The sequence below is a fragment of the Chionomys nivalis genome (assembly GCF_950005125.1).
Source record: "Chionomys nivalis chromosome 23 unlocalized genomic scaffold, mChiNiv1.1 SUPER_23_unloc_1, whole genome shotgun sequence".
Classification (NCBI taxonomy): domain Eukaryota; kingdom Metazoa; phylum Chordata; class Mammalia; order Rodentia; family Cricetidae; genus Chionomys; species Chionomys nivalis.
In genome coordinates this window covers 95,871-109,026 of record NW_026646869.1, presented here as the reverse complement: position 1 = coordinate 109,026, position 13,156 = coordinate 95,871, and the positions used below count along the sequence as shown (strand labels likewise).

Below are 13,156 nucleotides of genomic sequence, written 5' to 3'. Positions count from 1 at the left end.
GACCACGTTCCTGAGGTACAGGGACAGCCTTGCCCACGGAGACCATGGGGTCAGCAAGGGCATTACAGAGATGGACTTTCTGCCTGCTGGGTGGGTAGGAACTGCAGGGAAGTCAGTGTTGGCAGATGGTGCAGATAGGAGCCGGTGGCAATCATCTGGACGAGATGGGGCTGGGGTGCCTTTGCCCTGGGCGCTGGCAGGAGAGGAGAGGAGAAGCTGGCACCGCTGCAGAGTCAGTCGACATACTGCCAGGCCCCAGTTTATATCTGAACAACTGGTGTTTGTGTAATCTGATAATTAAGGTTACTTGTATTTGTTTTGTATGTGTGAGTGTGTCTACATGTATGTCTGTACACCATGGCCGTTCCATGCTCTTTGGAGGACAGAAGAGGGCGTCAGATCCCCTGGAACTGGAGTTGCAAACAGCTGTAAACTGTTGCATGGGTGCGGGGAATCAAACCCAGGTCTGTAAGAGTAGCTAGTGCTCTTAGCTGCTGAGTCCTCTCCCCAGCCTCAATTTTATTTTTTTAAATCTTATTACACTTATTTATTTATTTATGAGTCAGTCATGTTGTGTTGTGCCCCCGCCCCTGTGTGTCCGTATATGTGCCGAGGCACTCATGTGGAGACAGGTCTCTCCACAACATGGGTCTTGGGATTGAGCTCAGGTCATCAGGCTTGGCCGCAAGTGCCTTTCTACTCACTGGACCTTCTTGCTGACCCAAGGTTTATTTTCCTTTTAAATTAAGTTTTATTTTTGGTGTCTCCGTGTGTGCACATATGTAAATGGGTGTCTGGGGCCAGAAGATTGTCTCAGATCTGGAGCGGAATGAAAATGAGGACATGGCTGCTCCTAGGTGTGGGTAAGGAGAAGGTTTCTTGTAGATATGAGGGAAAGAACAGCCAGAGGCACCTGGAAGGGTCTGGACAGAGCATGGCGGTAGAATAGACCAGGCCACAAGTGGACAGAGAGCACAGTGGGGTAGGGGAGAGACTGAGAGTATGAGCAAAGAGTAGGAGGGGCCATGAGAGCACGTGAGAAGGATGAGCTGGAGAAGCCGGGGAAGGGAACAAAGCTGGGGTCAAGGGTGAGAAGTGCTGAGAGGATCCAGGACTCTGGAACTGCCTGGAGGAGCCTGTCGGGAGAGCCTGAGGCCAGCACCTACTTTGATACGTTACTAGGCACCTCAGCCATTTGTCCTGAATTTCTTTGGGCCCTAACAGGAATTTCAGGGGGTTGTGGACCCCTGAGGTGGGTGCTGAGAATGCAGGTCCTGATTGTGTGCTCTTAACCACTGAGCATCTCTCCAGTTCTCATCTTTTTTCCTTCTTTTGTTTTCTTCCTGTTTTGAAACAGGGTTTCTCTGTGTAACTTTGGAGCCTGTCCTGGAATTCTCTCTGAAGACCTTGATCTCACAGAGATCTGCCTATCTTTGCCTCCCAGCTGGGATTAAAGGTGTGCGCCACCTGTGCCCAACTAGTCCTGATCCTTTTTTAAAAAAAAAAAAACTGTTTGACAAGTTAAGAATGTAGAAACCACTGGGCATGGTGGTTTAATCCACCTTTAATCCCAGTACTGGGGAGGCAGAGGCAGGGAATCTCTGTGAGTTCCAGGACAGCCTGGTCTACAGAGTGAGTTCCAGGACAGCCAAGGCTACACAGAGAAACCCTGTCTTAAAATACCAAAAATAAAATAAAATAGAAAGAAAGAAAGAAAGAAAGAAAGAAAGAAAGAAAGAAAGAAAGAAAGAAAGAAAGAAAAAAGAATGTAGAAGCCTCTGTTGGATGACAGTCACCACAGAGGCAGGTGGTGAGCCCTTCACTCGCTCCTGAACGGCACAGCTGTCTGCAACCATTCCTTGAGCCTGTCCCTGATTGTCCAGTTGGGTCAGACATCAGTTTCTCCAGCATTTTGTTTGGCCCATGATTGTCAGAAGCACAAAGTTCTTTAGTATAATTCTGTCCAAAGCAGCAGCTGACGTTTGCCTCCTGTGATGGCTTAAGATGAGACTTGACCTTTAGTGAGTTAGAGAGTTGGCTGGCCTCCAGATGGTGTCTTAGCTGCACACCAGACATGGAATTGGGAAGCAATCCTCAGGCCCTGGCGGGCGTTCTCGCTAGCCTTCTTGGGGAGCAGCTGTACCTGCTGTGTGTTTCTTGAAGGGCCCCGTTATCTGGAAGCTGGAAGCCAGGTCCTTCCCATCCATAGGGCTCTGCCTTTATGAGAGGCACTGGGGCTCGAGCTCCTGAGTTCAGTTTCAGCTTTGCATTTGTTCTTAGTTGGCATCTCACCACAAATGAGGACTGGTGGTTTCCTGGCCTGGGTAATGGTCCTTCTTTTTGTGAGCAGCTGACAGCTCTTCCTGTTTGAAGGTTGACCAAGTCATATCAGTAATCCAGTTATCTAAAATGTTTCTATTACCTGCAGATTTCCTGCAAATGGCTACTGCGGAGGTGGGGTGGGGACAGTATGTTACCCAGAGCACACAGCTCTGCCCTGGGCCCAGCTGCAGACTTCTGCAGGCGGGTCTCTAAAGTGAAAGTCACAAAGTCTGTCTGTTAGATAGTCTTGTGTTAGGTTGCCTGGGGCTTGCCCCCTGCCTTAAGTCTTGCTGGAATGACCAGGTTTCTCGTTGCAGGTTCAGCATCTGTGGCCAGATATCCATCATCCGCTCCCCTGATACTGTCAAACAGATGAGTAAATACAAAGTGGTCCTGTCCTCTCAAGACAAGGACAAGGCTTTGGTCACCGTGGAGATGGATGCTCATGGATCATTTTGCTTTAAAGCGAAACCAGGGACCTACAAAGTCCAGGTGCATGTTTGTCTTACAATATCTGCGGGTTGGGAAGGTGACCGTCAGGAGAGTGCTTGCCCTGCAAGCATGAGGACCTTTGATCCCTGGAGTCCATTAAAAGGCAGGTGCGCTGGCATTGGCTTGTCATTCCAGTGCTGGGGAGGCAGAGGCAGGCAGATCCCTGAGGCTCACTGGCTGGCCAGGCTTGCCTGCTAGGTAAGCCCCAGGCCAATGAGAGATTTCATCTCCAAAGAACAAGATAATTGGTTTCTGAGGAAACAGCGTCCAAGGTGACATCCAGCCTCCACTCACTCTAACTGCCCCCACCCCAGCTCGAGGAAAAGCAAGGGCTTTCCAGAGTGTTATACGCCTTTCAGTTCTGTTGTAATATGAGCGGAGGGGCTGCGTCCCCAGCACCCGGCCGCCCGCATGGCTTATGCCCCAAAATAATTACACAGAAACTGTATTCTTTTAATCACTGCCTGGCCCATTAGTTCCAGTCTCTTATTGGCTAGCTCTTACATATTGATCTAACCCATTTCTAATATTCTGTGTAGCACAACGAGTTGACTTACCAGGGAAGATCTTAACCTGCGTCTGTCTGGAGTGGGAGAATCATGGCGACTCCTCACTCAGCTTCTTTCTCCCAGCATTCTGTTCTGTCTACTCCGCCTACCTAAGGGCTGGCCTATAAATGGGCCAAGGCAGTTTCTTTATTAAATGAAAGTAACTCTCCATCATTTCCCCTTTTTTGTTTAAACAAAAAAGAAAGGCTTTAACTTTAACATAGTAAAATTACATATAACAAAACGGTTATCAAGCAAGAATTACAGTTACAATATTTATATCTATTTTATCTTTTATCATAACTAAGGAAAACATAACTAAGGAAAACTATAACTAACCATTCTTCAACTCCATCAAAGACTCCAGAAGGATATAATATTACCTAAGTAAACAAGAAATAAGAAACTTCAAACTTTAGAAATGACAGAGACATCTCACTGCCTGGACAGTCACCCAGAGTTCTTTTGTACCGTTGGGGCATCCATCTTCAGCCTACAGGCCCATAGTATCCAGCAGACACATTTTCATGAAGCAGGAAATTCCAAAGACAGTTCAGTCACTATCTGCTGTGTCCTGCAGAATGTCTCACAGACTCTTTCATGAGTCAGGAACCCCGAAAGATCATCTCACCTTTAGGCAAGTTCAGCAGTCCTCTCTCTGCGGGTTCTTTGTATCCAGTTTATGCATCAGTCCATGCAAGAGCAGTTTCTTGCCCAAATGGCTATCAAACTCCATAAGGAGCCTCTAAAATGCCCATCTTCCTCTTGAAGTAGTTGGTGCTGCTAGGAGCAGACGTGTCTCATTATCATGAAAAGCCCTAAGTTATTAAAACATTAAATGCCATATTCTGCAGTCTTTGAAAGATATGAAGAATGCCTATCTAGCTGAAATATATCTATGCACATCTAGAAAATCTAACATGACTAAAAGCTTGACAATTATCGATGATTATCCATTAACAACCTATATACATTACATTTTTAAATGAACTATACAGTCACAATACCTTAATCAAGATTAGAAATATGCATATACATATAACAAAATTGACCTTCAAATCCACACCAAAGCAAATTATTCATATCTATATCATATCCCCCTTTAAATGTAAAAGAACATTTATAAACCATATTTGGGAACACGGGCGCAGTTTTTTTCTCCAAACTGCTTCCTGCTGAATGGGGGCGCTGTATTCGGGTCTTTTATGGTATAACCTGTGTGTCAGGGTCATCTCAGTTGGCAGTTGAGTGAAGTAATTTTTTGAAGGTGTTCACAGCAACCTTTCAGGAGGGCGTGGTCTATCATACCATATTGGTATAGACGCAATCCACAGAGTCTCATCCTCTGTGAAAACAAAAGAAGACCCTCTCCAAAGCATCATATCCTTAGACCCATAGTCTGAAATCATAATACCCTTATATCCATTCTGGTTTAGCTTGGCAGCCCATATAATGAAATGTCTCTCTGCACTTAGCTCCTTTACAGTCAAAAATTTTAAAGAAAACACAATAATACAAAGAATCCAGACTCTCTGTGAATTTTCCATTTTTACGTGGCTTATTTTTCTTTATTTCTTTTAATCTATAACTATCTGTACTCTGTCTCTTTAAAGACTTTACCTTTTTTTAAGACATTAACTTTATTGTTTATATATATATTATTTCTCTCTCTCAAGCCTACGTACATTCATTCAACACTGTGATCCATTTATAGGTCTGAATCTGTACTATTGTGAATCCGTAATTTTTTTTTTACTATCCAGGAGCATTTCTTAAAATGTTAAGCACTTCTTAAAAACTTAAGTTGCACCATGTACAGATAATACGGTACCGCCTGTGTCCTGCTCAGTTTAAACCTTAACTGTGCTGTTATTATGGTAATTACGGTAGTTCCTGCCTGAGACCAGCACAGTTCAGCACGGCGGAGTTGAGCCCTCCTGCCTCAGAGCCATTTGGTGCCCCTGAGCCACACACAGTTCCAGGCACACAGCAGTCCACATTGCCATCAAGCAAGTCATAGCAATTTACTCCAAAAGATCCATTTAAAGACTCTGTCTCCCACAGGAGCCAGACAGAGATCGCAGTGGCGGCACAGCCCAGAAAGCAGGCAATTTTAAAACAGCCAGTTTTTTCCTGTTGCTGAGTCAGGACAATTTCTTTGCCGCACGCAACCCATAAACAGCAAAAAGCTGTCTTAAATTCTCTCTGTGTCCTTTTTAAGCCCTCTCAGGTTTTACGTGGAGTTCATTAGCACGTTGGGTGCCACTCTGTCTTTCTTTATATGTCAGTATATGTCCTTGTTAATGTTTAAATTTCCCATAACAAGCAACAAATTTTCCTACAGTAATCTTTGAAGTTTCCAGGATGAAGATGGGGCCCCACAACATCAACTCCATCTGGTTTTTATGACGTCATGATTTTTTTTTAAAGCGCTAATATTAGACCTGTTTTTTGGTACCAACTACAAGAGACAATTTCGAATGGTGCACATTTTTGACAACACTCTGGTCAGACCTTCTCAAAACGCTCTGAGACTAGTTACAATTTTCTTAGGTCAAAGGTTAATTTGGAAATTTTACCATCATTTGCTTTCACAGGACCCCCTAAGAAGAACGTCGCCCCCATGTCAGCTAGAAGCAATCTTAGAGGACGACATCCCCTCTCCCAACAGAGTTTGCCCTCAGGGTTGGGGACATCTTTTAATGGTTGGTTTAGGGTTGAGGGGATGGGGTGATATTTTTTTTTGGGAAAAAAAAAAAGAAGAAGAAGAGGAAGAAGAAGGGGGTAACTGGTTTTTTGGGATGATTGGTATTTGTGAATTACTGTTTATAGAAAATTGTACTGGTACTGTTTCTTGTATATTGATATGTTGAATATTGAATGTGAGTGTTCCTACCTCTATTTTTGTATGAGTATGCTTATAACTTTGTCTATATTGTATTGATACATCTACCATATTACATTGTACATTTCTACCTCTGATACTATGACATTGTTTATAGTTGAAGATCATTGTCTTCATATATTGGACAGTTGTTTATTCTTTTAGTCTTCAAAGTTAGATAGGTATTGAGAATTATATGTTTGTCATATTTATTTTTAAGTTTATCAGGTCTTTTAGTTACATAGAGATTATATTTAGTATAGATAGTATGATCTTCAGCCTCTTCGAAGAGCTGTAGAAAATGGCCTTTAATCTAACCTAAAATTTCTGTGCCAAAGAGACACAATTACTCCTGGCAACACCACTCTACTCCCGAGAGAACGTTGAGCACCAAAGACACTCCACTGGGAGCTTGTCTTCTTGGCAGAACTGGCCTTTGGGTTAAGAAAAGCCCATGCCTCAACTTCTGACAAAGATACAGAATATCCCTAAGTGGATGAAACAGGATTGTCTTATCTTGCCAAGACAGGGTAGGATAGTCCTAAGAAAGTTCCTTGCCTTTAATAATGGTACGCCAGTTATGTTAGGCCTTAGCCAAAGTTGGTTGACTCAACATTGCAAACGAGACTTTGGGTGATTGCCCAGATAGTCAGTTGTCTCTGTCAATTGTTGCACATTTTGGATATCTCTCGATTGTTAAGTAATATTTATTCCCTTCTCAGATCTTTGACGGAGTTGAAGATTATATAATTGTAGTTACTCTCTATGTTATTTAGACTCCTTGAGATAGAATGTTTAGCAAAAGTTTTGTTCTCAATATTGTTTGTTATATTTATTATTTGTTATTATTGTATATAGTTGTATTTGGTTTGGTTCTATCTTATTTAGACAAAAGGGGGAGATGTAGGGACATAGCCCCACCCATTGGGGGCGTGTTTGCCTCGGGCTAATGTTTACGGATAAATCTGCCGGGCCTGAGCCCAGCAGCCCCTTTTCTTTTGCTCCGCTTTTCCAGTACTCCGCAGGAACCTGTGGTCCTGTAAGTCTATTTCCTTATTAAAGCTGTATATATCTATATAATCTGTCTACATTCATTTGCGCCACCACACAGTTCCCTCTCCTTCCTCCGTGTGAGGGCTGTGGTAGGCCGAGGCTGTCTTCTCTCCCTGGGTATGTGCAGGGCTGGCAGAAAACATGTGCCCTCCTGTGCCATCCTTGTTTCTGGCTGCTCTAGGGCATCCATGAGGCCAAAGCAGGGCAAAACCAGTTCTTGCAGTTTTAGAATTTCATGGTGCCAGCTTCTGAGAGCCCAGACTAGAGGAACTACCCCACCCTGACTCCAGGACAACCACAGACCCCAGGGAGCTTGCCCATTCAGGCAGAGGAGCAGGGCAGCCCCTGTCTGGAGTATCCCCACAGTGGAGTCGGCCTGAGCACAACTGGGCTACTGGCAAGACGACAACCAGAGGTCTGCCCGCCTGGGAAAGACCATGTGCCTGGAGCCCACAGGGCTGGCCAGTCAAATCAGCTCTGCTCCCAGCTTTAGTGAGGGAGGCCTGGAAGTGTCTACTAAGCGTGGTTCTTCCGGAGTGGGTTCCTCCTTCTGGAGGGACAAGTGGAGATATTTGGTGGGTGCCCAGCTTATGTGAAGATGGCCACATCGACAGCTCCCGAGGCTCTGTCAGAAGCCCAGAGTTGGGCAGTTCTTTACTGGGAATGCAGCAGGGATGTGTGCCTCCTTCCCCATCCTTTTCTGAGCTTGGGAAAGGCACACAGGAAAGGAATCGAGTGTGATGGCACATGCCTGCAGTCCCAGCGCTGGGGAGTGGAAGCAGGAGTGTGAGTTTCAGGCTAGCCTGGACTGCAGAGTCTCTGTCTTAAAGTAACACAGAAGAAAATAAGAACATGGAAAAAGAAAAATGACCTAATTCTATGGGTGCCTCTGGGGAGGCACCAGACAGTCTCTCTCTTTGAGAGTTGGTTTTACAACAGCCCAGGTTGACTTGGACTTGGGGTGTTCTTTCTGCCTCAGACTCCTGAGTGGGAGGTTAGAGGCTGGTGCTGCCATGCCTGGCTTAGGTATTAAACTACTAGTATGTTACTATGAAAATACCACTTCCTACTGGGCATGCTGGCGCACGCCTTTAATCCCTGTGCTGGGGCCAGAGGCAGGCGGATCTCTGAGTTAGAGGCCAGCCTGGTCTACAGAGTGAGTTCCAGGACAGCCAGGGATACACAGAAACCCTGTCTCGGGGAACAAACAGAATTGTTATATTCGGTGTGATTACACATCTAGGCTCAATGTGAACCTTCACCCTTTAGTATCTGCTGAGCCTGAGGCCCTCAGGAAGGCTCTAGTGCTTCTAGCCTCACAGGCTGGGGAAAGCTGTTCTCTGAAGCTTCTAGCACAAGTTCTCAACCTCTGGGTCACAGCCCTTTGGGGGGGGGGTCCTATATCAGAATCCTGCGTGTCGGATGTTTATGCTGCAGTGTGGTCCTATATCAGAATCCTCTGTGTTGGATGTTTATGCTGCAGTGTGGTCACAGCTGTAGCAGAATCCTGTGTGTCGGATGTTTATGCTGCAGTGTGGTCCCATATCCAGAATCCTGCATGTCTGATGTTTATGCTGCAGTGTGGTCCCATAGCAGAATCCTTCGTGTCTGATGTTTATGCTGCAGTGTGGTCACAGCAGTAGCAGAACTGCAGCTGTGAACTAAATGCTATGTTGGGGCCACCACAGCATAAGGAAGGTTGAGAAGCACTGCCATCTCATCTTCTCACAGGTGCTGGTGCCTGAGGCTGAGACCAGAGCTGGGCTGATGCTGAAACCGCAGACGTTCCCTGTCACCGTGACCAACAGGCCTGTGATGGATGTGGCTTTTGTGCAGTTTTTGGCATCTGTTTCTGGAAAAGTCTCCTGCTTAGGTGAAGTGTCCACTGCAAATGAGAGTGGGAGAACTGGACAGTGGGAGGAGATGGGACCAGGTGTCTCTGAAGTGGGGTTACAGTAAAGGCAGTGCCATTCCTGGGGAGACCTGCAGGGTTCTGAGGTTTTTTTTTTTTGTGAATGGTGAGTTCTCAGTAACCGCCTAGCTACCAGGCACCTGGATTTTTTCTACTTTATTTTCCAAAGGTTCTTTTTAGGCTGAAATCAGATCCTGTGTGTGCGTGCATGTATGATGTGTGTATGCATGCTTGGTACATGAAAGTGTGTGCACATGAGTGTGTGTGTGTGCGCGTGCATGGTGTGAGTGTGTGTGTAGGTAAGGGCACAGTGTGTGTGGGCACACTTGCACATGTGTGCCTGTGTGTGGAGGTTAGAGGGCGGTATTGAATGTCTTCCCTTGATCTGTCTACACTTTTTTCTATTATTTGGAGACAGGGTCTGTTACTGACCCTGAAGCTCATCGGTTCAGCTAGGCTGTCTGGACAGAGAGCTCTAGGTACTGCTTATCTCTGCCCGCTCCCAGTGCTGGGGCTCCTGGTGCACATTGCCATGCCAGCTCTTTATCTGCGTTTATGGGAACCAAACTCAGACCCTCATGTGTGTGTGGCAGGCAGCTCACCACACACACATCTGGATCATCTCCCCAGCCTCCTTTGGTGTTTTTTTGAGTCCAGGTCTCATCTAGTCCAAGGCTGAGAATGCTTTTTTTTTTTATGCTATTTTTTCTGAAAGGTTCATTTATTATGTATAGTGTTCTGCCTGCATGTGTTCTTGCAGGCCAGAAGAGGGCACCAGATCTTATTGTTGTGAGCTACCATGTGGTTGCTGGGGATTGAACTCAGGACCTCTGGAAGTATACTCTTAACTGCTGAGCCATCGCTCCAACCATCTTAGAATGATCTTAACTTTCTTGCCTTCAGCTCCCAAATGCTAGGATTGTAGGCGTGCACCACGACTCCCAGCAGGCCTGAGACTTTCACTTTGTAAAATGGGCATACTGCCCCTCTTGGCGTCTATAAGGGATTTAAATGCAGTTTCCTCAGTGTTGCTGCTGATTCTGGTTAGATTCCAAGGACTGTGACCTGGAGCAAGTTGCTAACCCTCCCCTGTCTTGGGGTGACTGAGAACTGGGTCATTGTACTGTCATGGAGGAAGTGGGCCAGAGCTGCTCTTGGGGGCTCCCAGGCGTTCTTTCTGAACTTGCCTCCAGGGCTTATTGCTCAGGATAAGCACTCAGAATCTCGGCAGGGTTTGCTGTGGCAGTCCTGTGAGGTTCTCGGGTCTTCTCTCTAGATACCTGCGGTGACCTGTTGGTGACCCTGCAGTCACTGAGCCGCCAGGGTGAGAAACGCAGCCTCCAGCTCTCTGTCAAGGTCAACTCCATGACCTTTACCTCTGACAAAGTGCTCCCTGGGAAATACAAAGGTAAGATCAAGCCTGCTCCTGTCGTGAGCTCTCCCAAGCCTGCTCCCCCTTTGTGCTTTCTGTAGACCTTTTCCTGGGAACTCTGTCCTGGGACCTTGACCTGCAAAGGTCCCACCCCACGTGTCTGCTTTGGGGAGGGTGCCCTGACAAATCATTTTATTTCTAAGTGCCAGAACGGTCATGATGATTCCAGTCTCATGTCTGCTGTTTAGCTCTAGAGGGACATTGGGCAGCCACTCTTTCTCCTCCACAGATGGTTTGCTCATCTGTGAAATGGTACGATAGCCTTTCTCAGGAAGGGACTAAGCAAAGCTCAGAACTTGGTCAGCAGGGCAGTGGCCCATGCGGGTGCCATTCCTGCCCTCAACAAGCCAGCTCCTGCCTTCTTTTTGGACTAGACTTCTGGCTAGTGGAAAGTAGGCTTCTCTCTCTGGGGTCTGTTTTCTGTCTCAGAGCTGGCAAACTGCCTGTTTTATAGTTTCTGTGGTGTCCTGTCACGCCCATGCGCACATGCTAACTACTCCTCACAGGCCACTGGCAGAGTCCAGAAGTCTAGACCTGCAAGGCTCACAGGAAGGAGTTCAAGGTCTGCCAGAGCTGCATTCCACATAAACAACAACAACAAATTAAATTGGACAAAAATTAGCTGAAAATATTTACTGAAAGTCTGGTGACCTCTGGATATTTTGTAGCCTGGCATCTTCAGGTTGGATCCTGAGCATCGGTGGGAAAACATGACATCCAAGTGAAGGCTGAGGCTCAGTTAATAGTAAATACGCCAGTGTTTTTATTTTATTTTTTGAGATAGGATTTATGTAGCTCAAGTTTGCTTTGAATTTGCAGTATAGCCAAGGATAACCTTAGATTCTGGATCCTCCTGCCTCCACCTTCCAGGTTTATCTCATGGCGTTGACAAGTGTACTAAAGTTTTATAAGATATTTAGAGTGGGGCTGGGGTTGGGCAGTGTTGGTGCACGGCTTTAATCACAACACCCAGGAGGTAGAGGCAGTTGGATCTCTGTAAATTCAAAGCCAGCCCGGTCTACAGAGTGAGTTCCAGGACAGCCAGCACTGATACACAGAGAAACCCTGTCCCAAATAGCAACAACAAAGACTAAAGCAAGCAAACAAACAAACAGAAGAGTGAGTTTGGAGAGATGGTTCAGTTTTTTTTTTTTTTTTTTTTGGTTTTTCGAGACAGGGTTTCTCTGTGGTTTTGGAGCCTGTCCTGGAACTAGCTCTTGTAGACCAGGCTGGTCTCGAACTCACAGAGATCCGCCTGCCTCTGCCTCCCAAGTGCTGGGATTAAAGGCGTGCGCCACCACCGCCCGGCTGAGATGGTTCAGTTTTTAAGATCATTGGCTGCTCTTGCAGAGGACCTAAGCTGAGTCCCAGCACCCATATGGTAGCTCACAACTGTCTGTAACTCCAGTTCCAGGAGATCTGATGTCCTCTTCTGACTCTCTTGGGCACACATGTGGTAACAGACATATATGGAGGCAAAATATCCATATACATAAAATAAATTTTAAAAAAGGTGTTAAGGATAGAGGAGCAAGGGTAAATGGGGTTTACTATCCATTTATTACAGCTTTTGTGATTACTCCAAAATAAAAAGTAGAATTCCTGCCAGGCAGTGGTGGTGCATGATTTAATCCCAGCACTCGGATACAGAGGCAGGAGGATCCCTGAGTTCAAAGTCAGCCTGGTCTACAGAGAGTTTTAGGGTGGGCAGGGCTTTACAAAACAAACAAACAAACAGCCGCAGTCCTGACTATAATAGCATGTTATGCATGGGAAAGGCTAAATGAGTTTAAATGGTCTAAGAACCCTGAATCATGTATAATAGAATAAATGTTTGTTTGATTTAACACTCTGATTAGTGTGTATAGCACACTGTAAAAGATACCCAGGGCTGGTGAGATGACTCAGCAGGTAAAGGCCCTGACTTGCAAGCCTGGTGACCTGAGTTTGATTCTCAGAAGGGGAAGAGTGCAGGGATGAAGAGCTGGCTCAGTGGTTGAGAGCACTTCTTGTTCTTGCAGAGGACCTAGGTTCAGTTCCCAGCGCCCACAGGCACCTCACAACCATCTCAAACTCCAGTTCCAAGAAATTTGATGCCCCTTTCTGACCTCCTTGGGCACCAGACACACATGTGGTACAGACACATACAAGCAGACAAAACACATAAAAAGAACTAAATCTAAAAAATATATATTTGGAGATAAGGAGAGAGTTGACTTTATCAAGTTGCCCTCTGACCTCCGTATGTAGGAGTCAAGCCACAGTCAAGAATTCACACCTCTCTCTCTCTCTCTCTCTCTCTCTCTCTCTCTCTCTCTCTCTCTCTCTCCTTCTCTCTCTCTCTCTCTCTCACACACACACACACACTCACACACCTCTCTCTCTCTCTCTCCTTCTCTCTCTCTCTCTCACACACACACACACGTGCTTTGTAAAAAGGCATTCACTAGGGGTAGCTTAGTAGTCGGGTCCTTGGCCAGCGTCTATGAGTCCCTGGTCTGAAACTCTCAGCA

At 46.0% G+C, this 13,156-nt stretch overlaps 1 protein-coding gene across 4 annotated transcripts in view; it reads left to right on the top strand.

Annotated features, from left to right (window-relative positions):
* The window catches only part of LOC130869020 (E3 ubiquitin-protein ligase HERC2-like), a 127,023-nt gene that overhangs the window by 80,847 nt on the left and 33,020 nt on the right, over positions 1-13,156 (top strand). For 3 of the 4 annotated variants that reach the window (XM_057761133.1, XM_057761132.1, XM_057761134.1), the window contains 3 exons: positions 2,640-2,814; positions 9,031-9,172; positions 10,488-10,619. In XM_057761133.1, coding sequence (XP_057617116.1) covers positions 2,640-2,814; positions 9,031-9,172; positions 10,488-10,619 — 449 coding nt within the window. Of the gene's footprint in view, positions 1-2,639; positions 2,815-9,030; positions 9,173-10,487; positions 10,620-13,156 lie in introns of those variants that run through there. The other variant, XM_057761130.1, reaches the window with a different exon arrangement.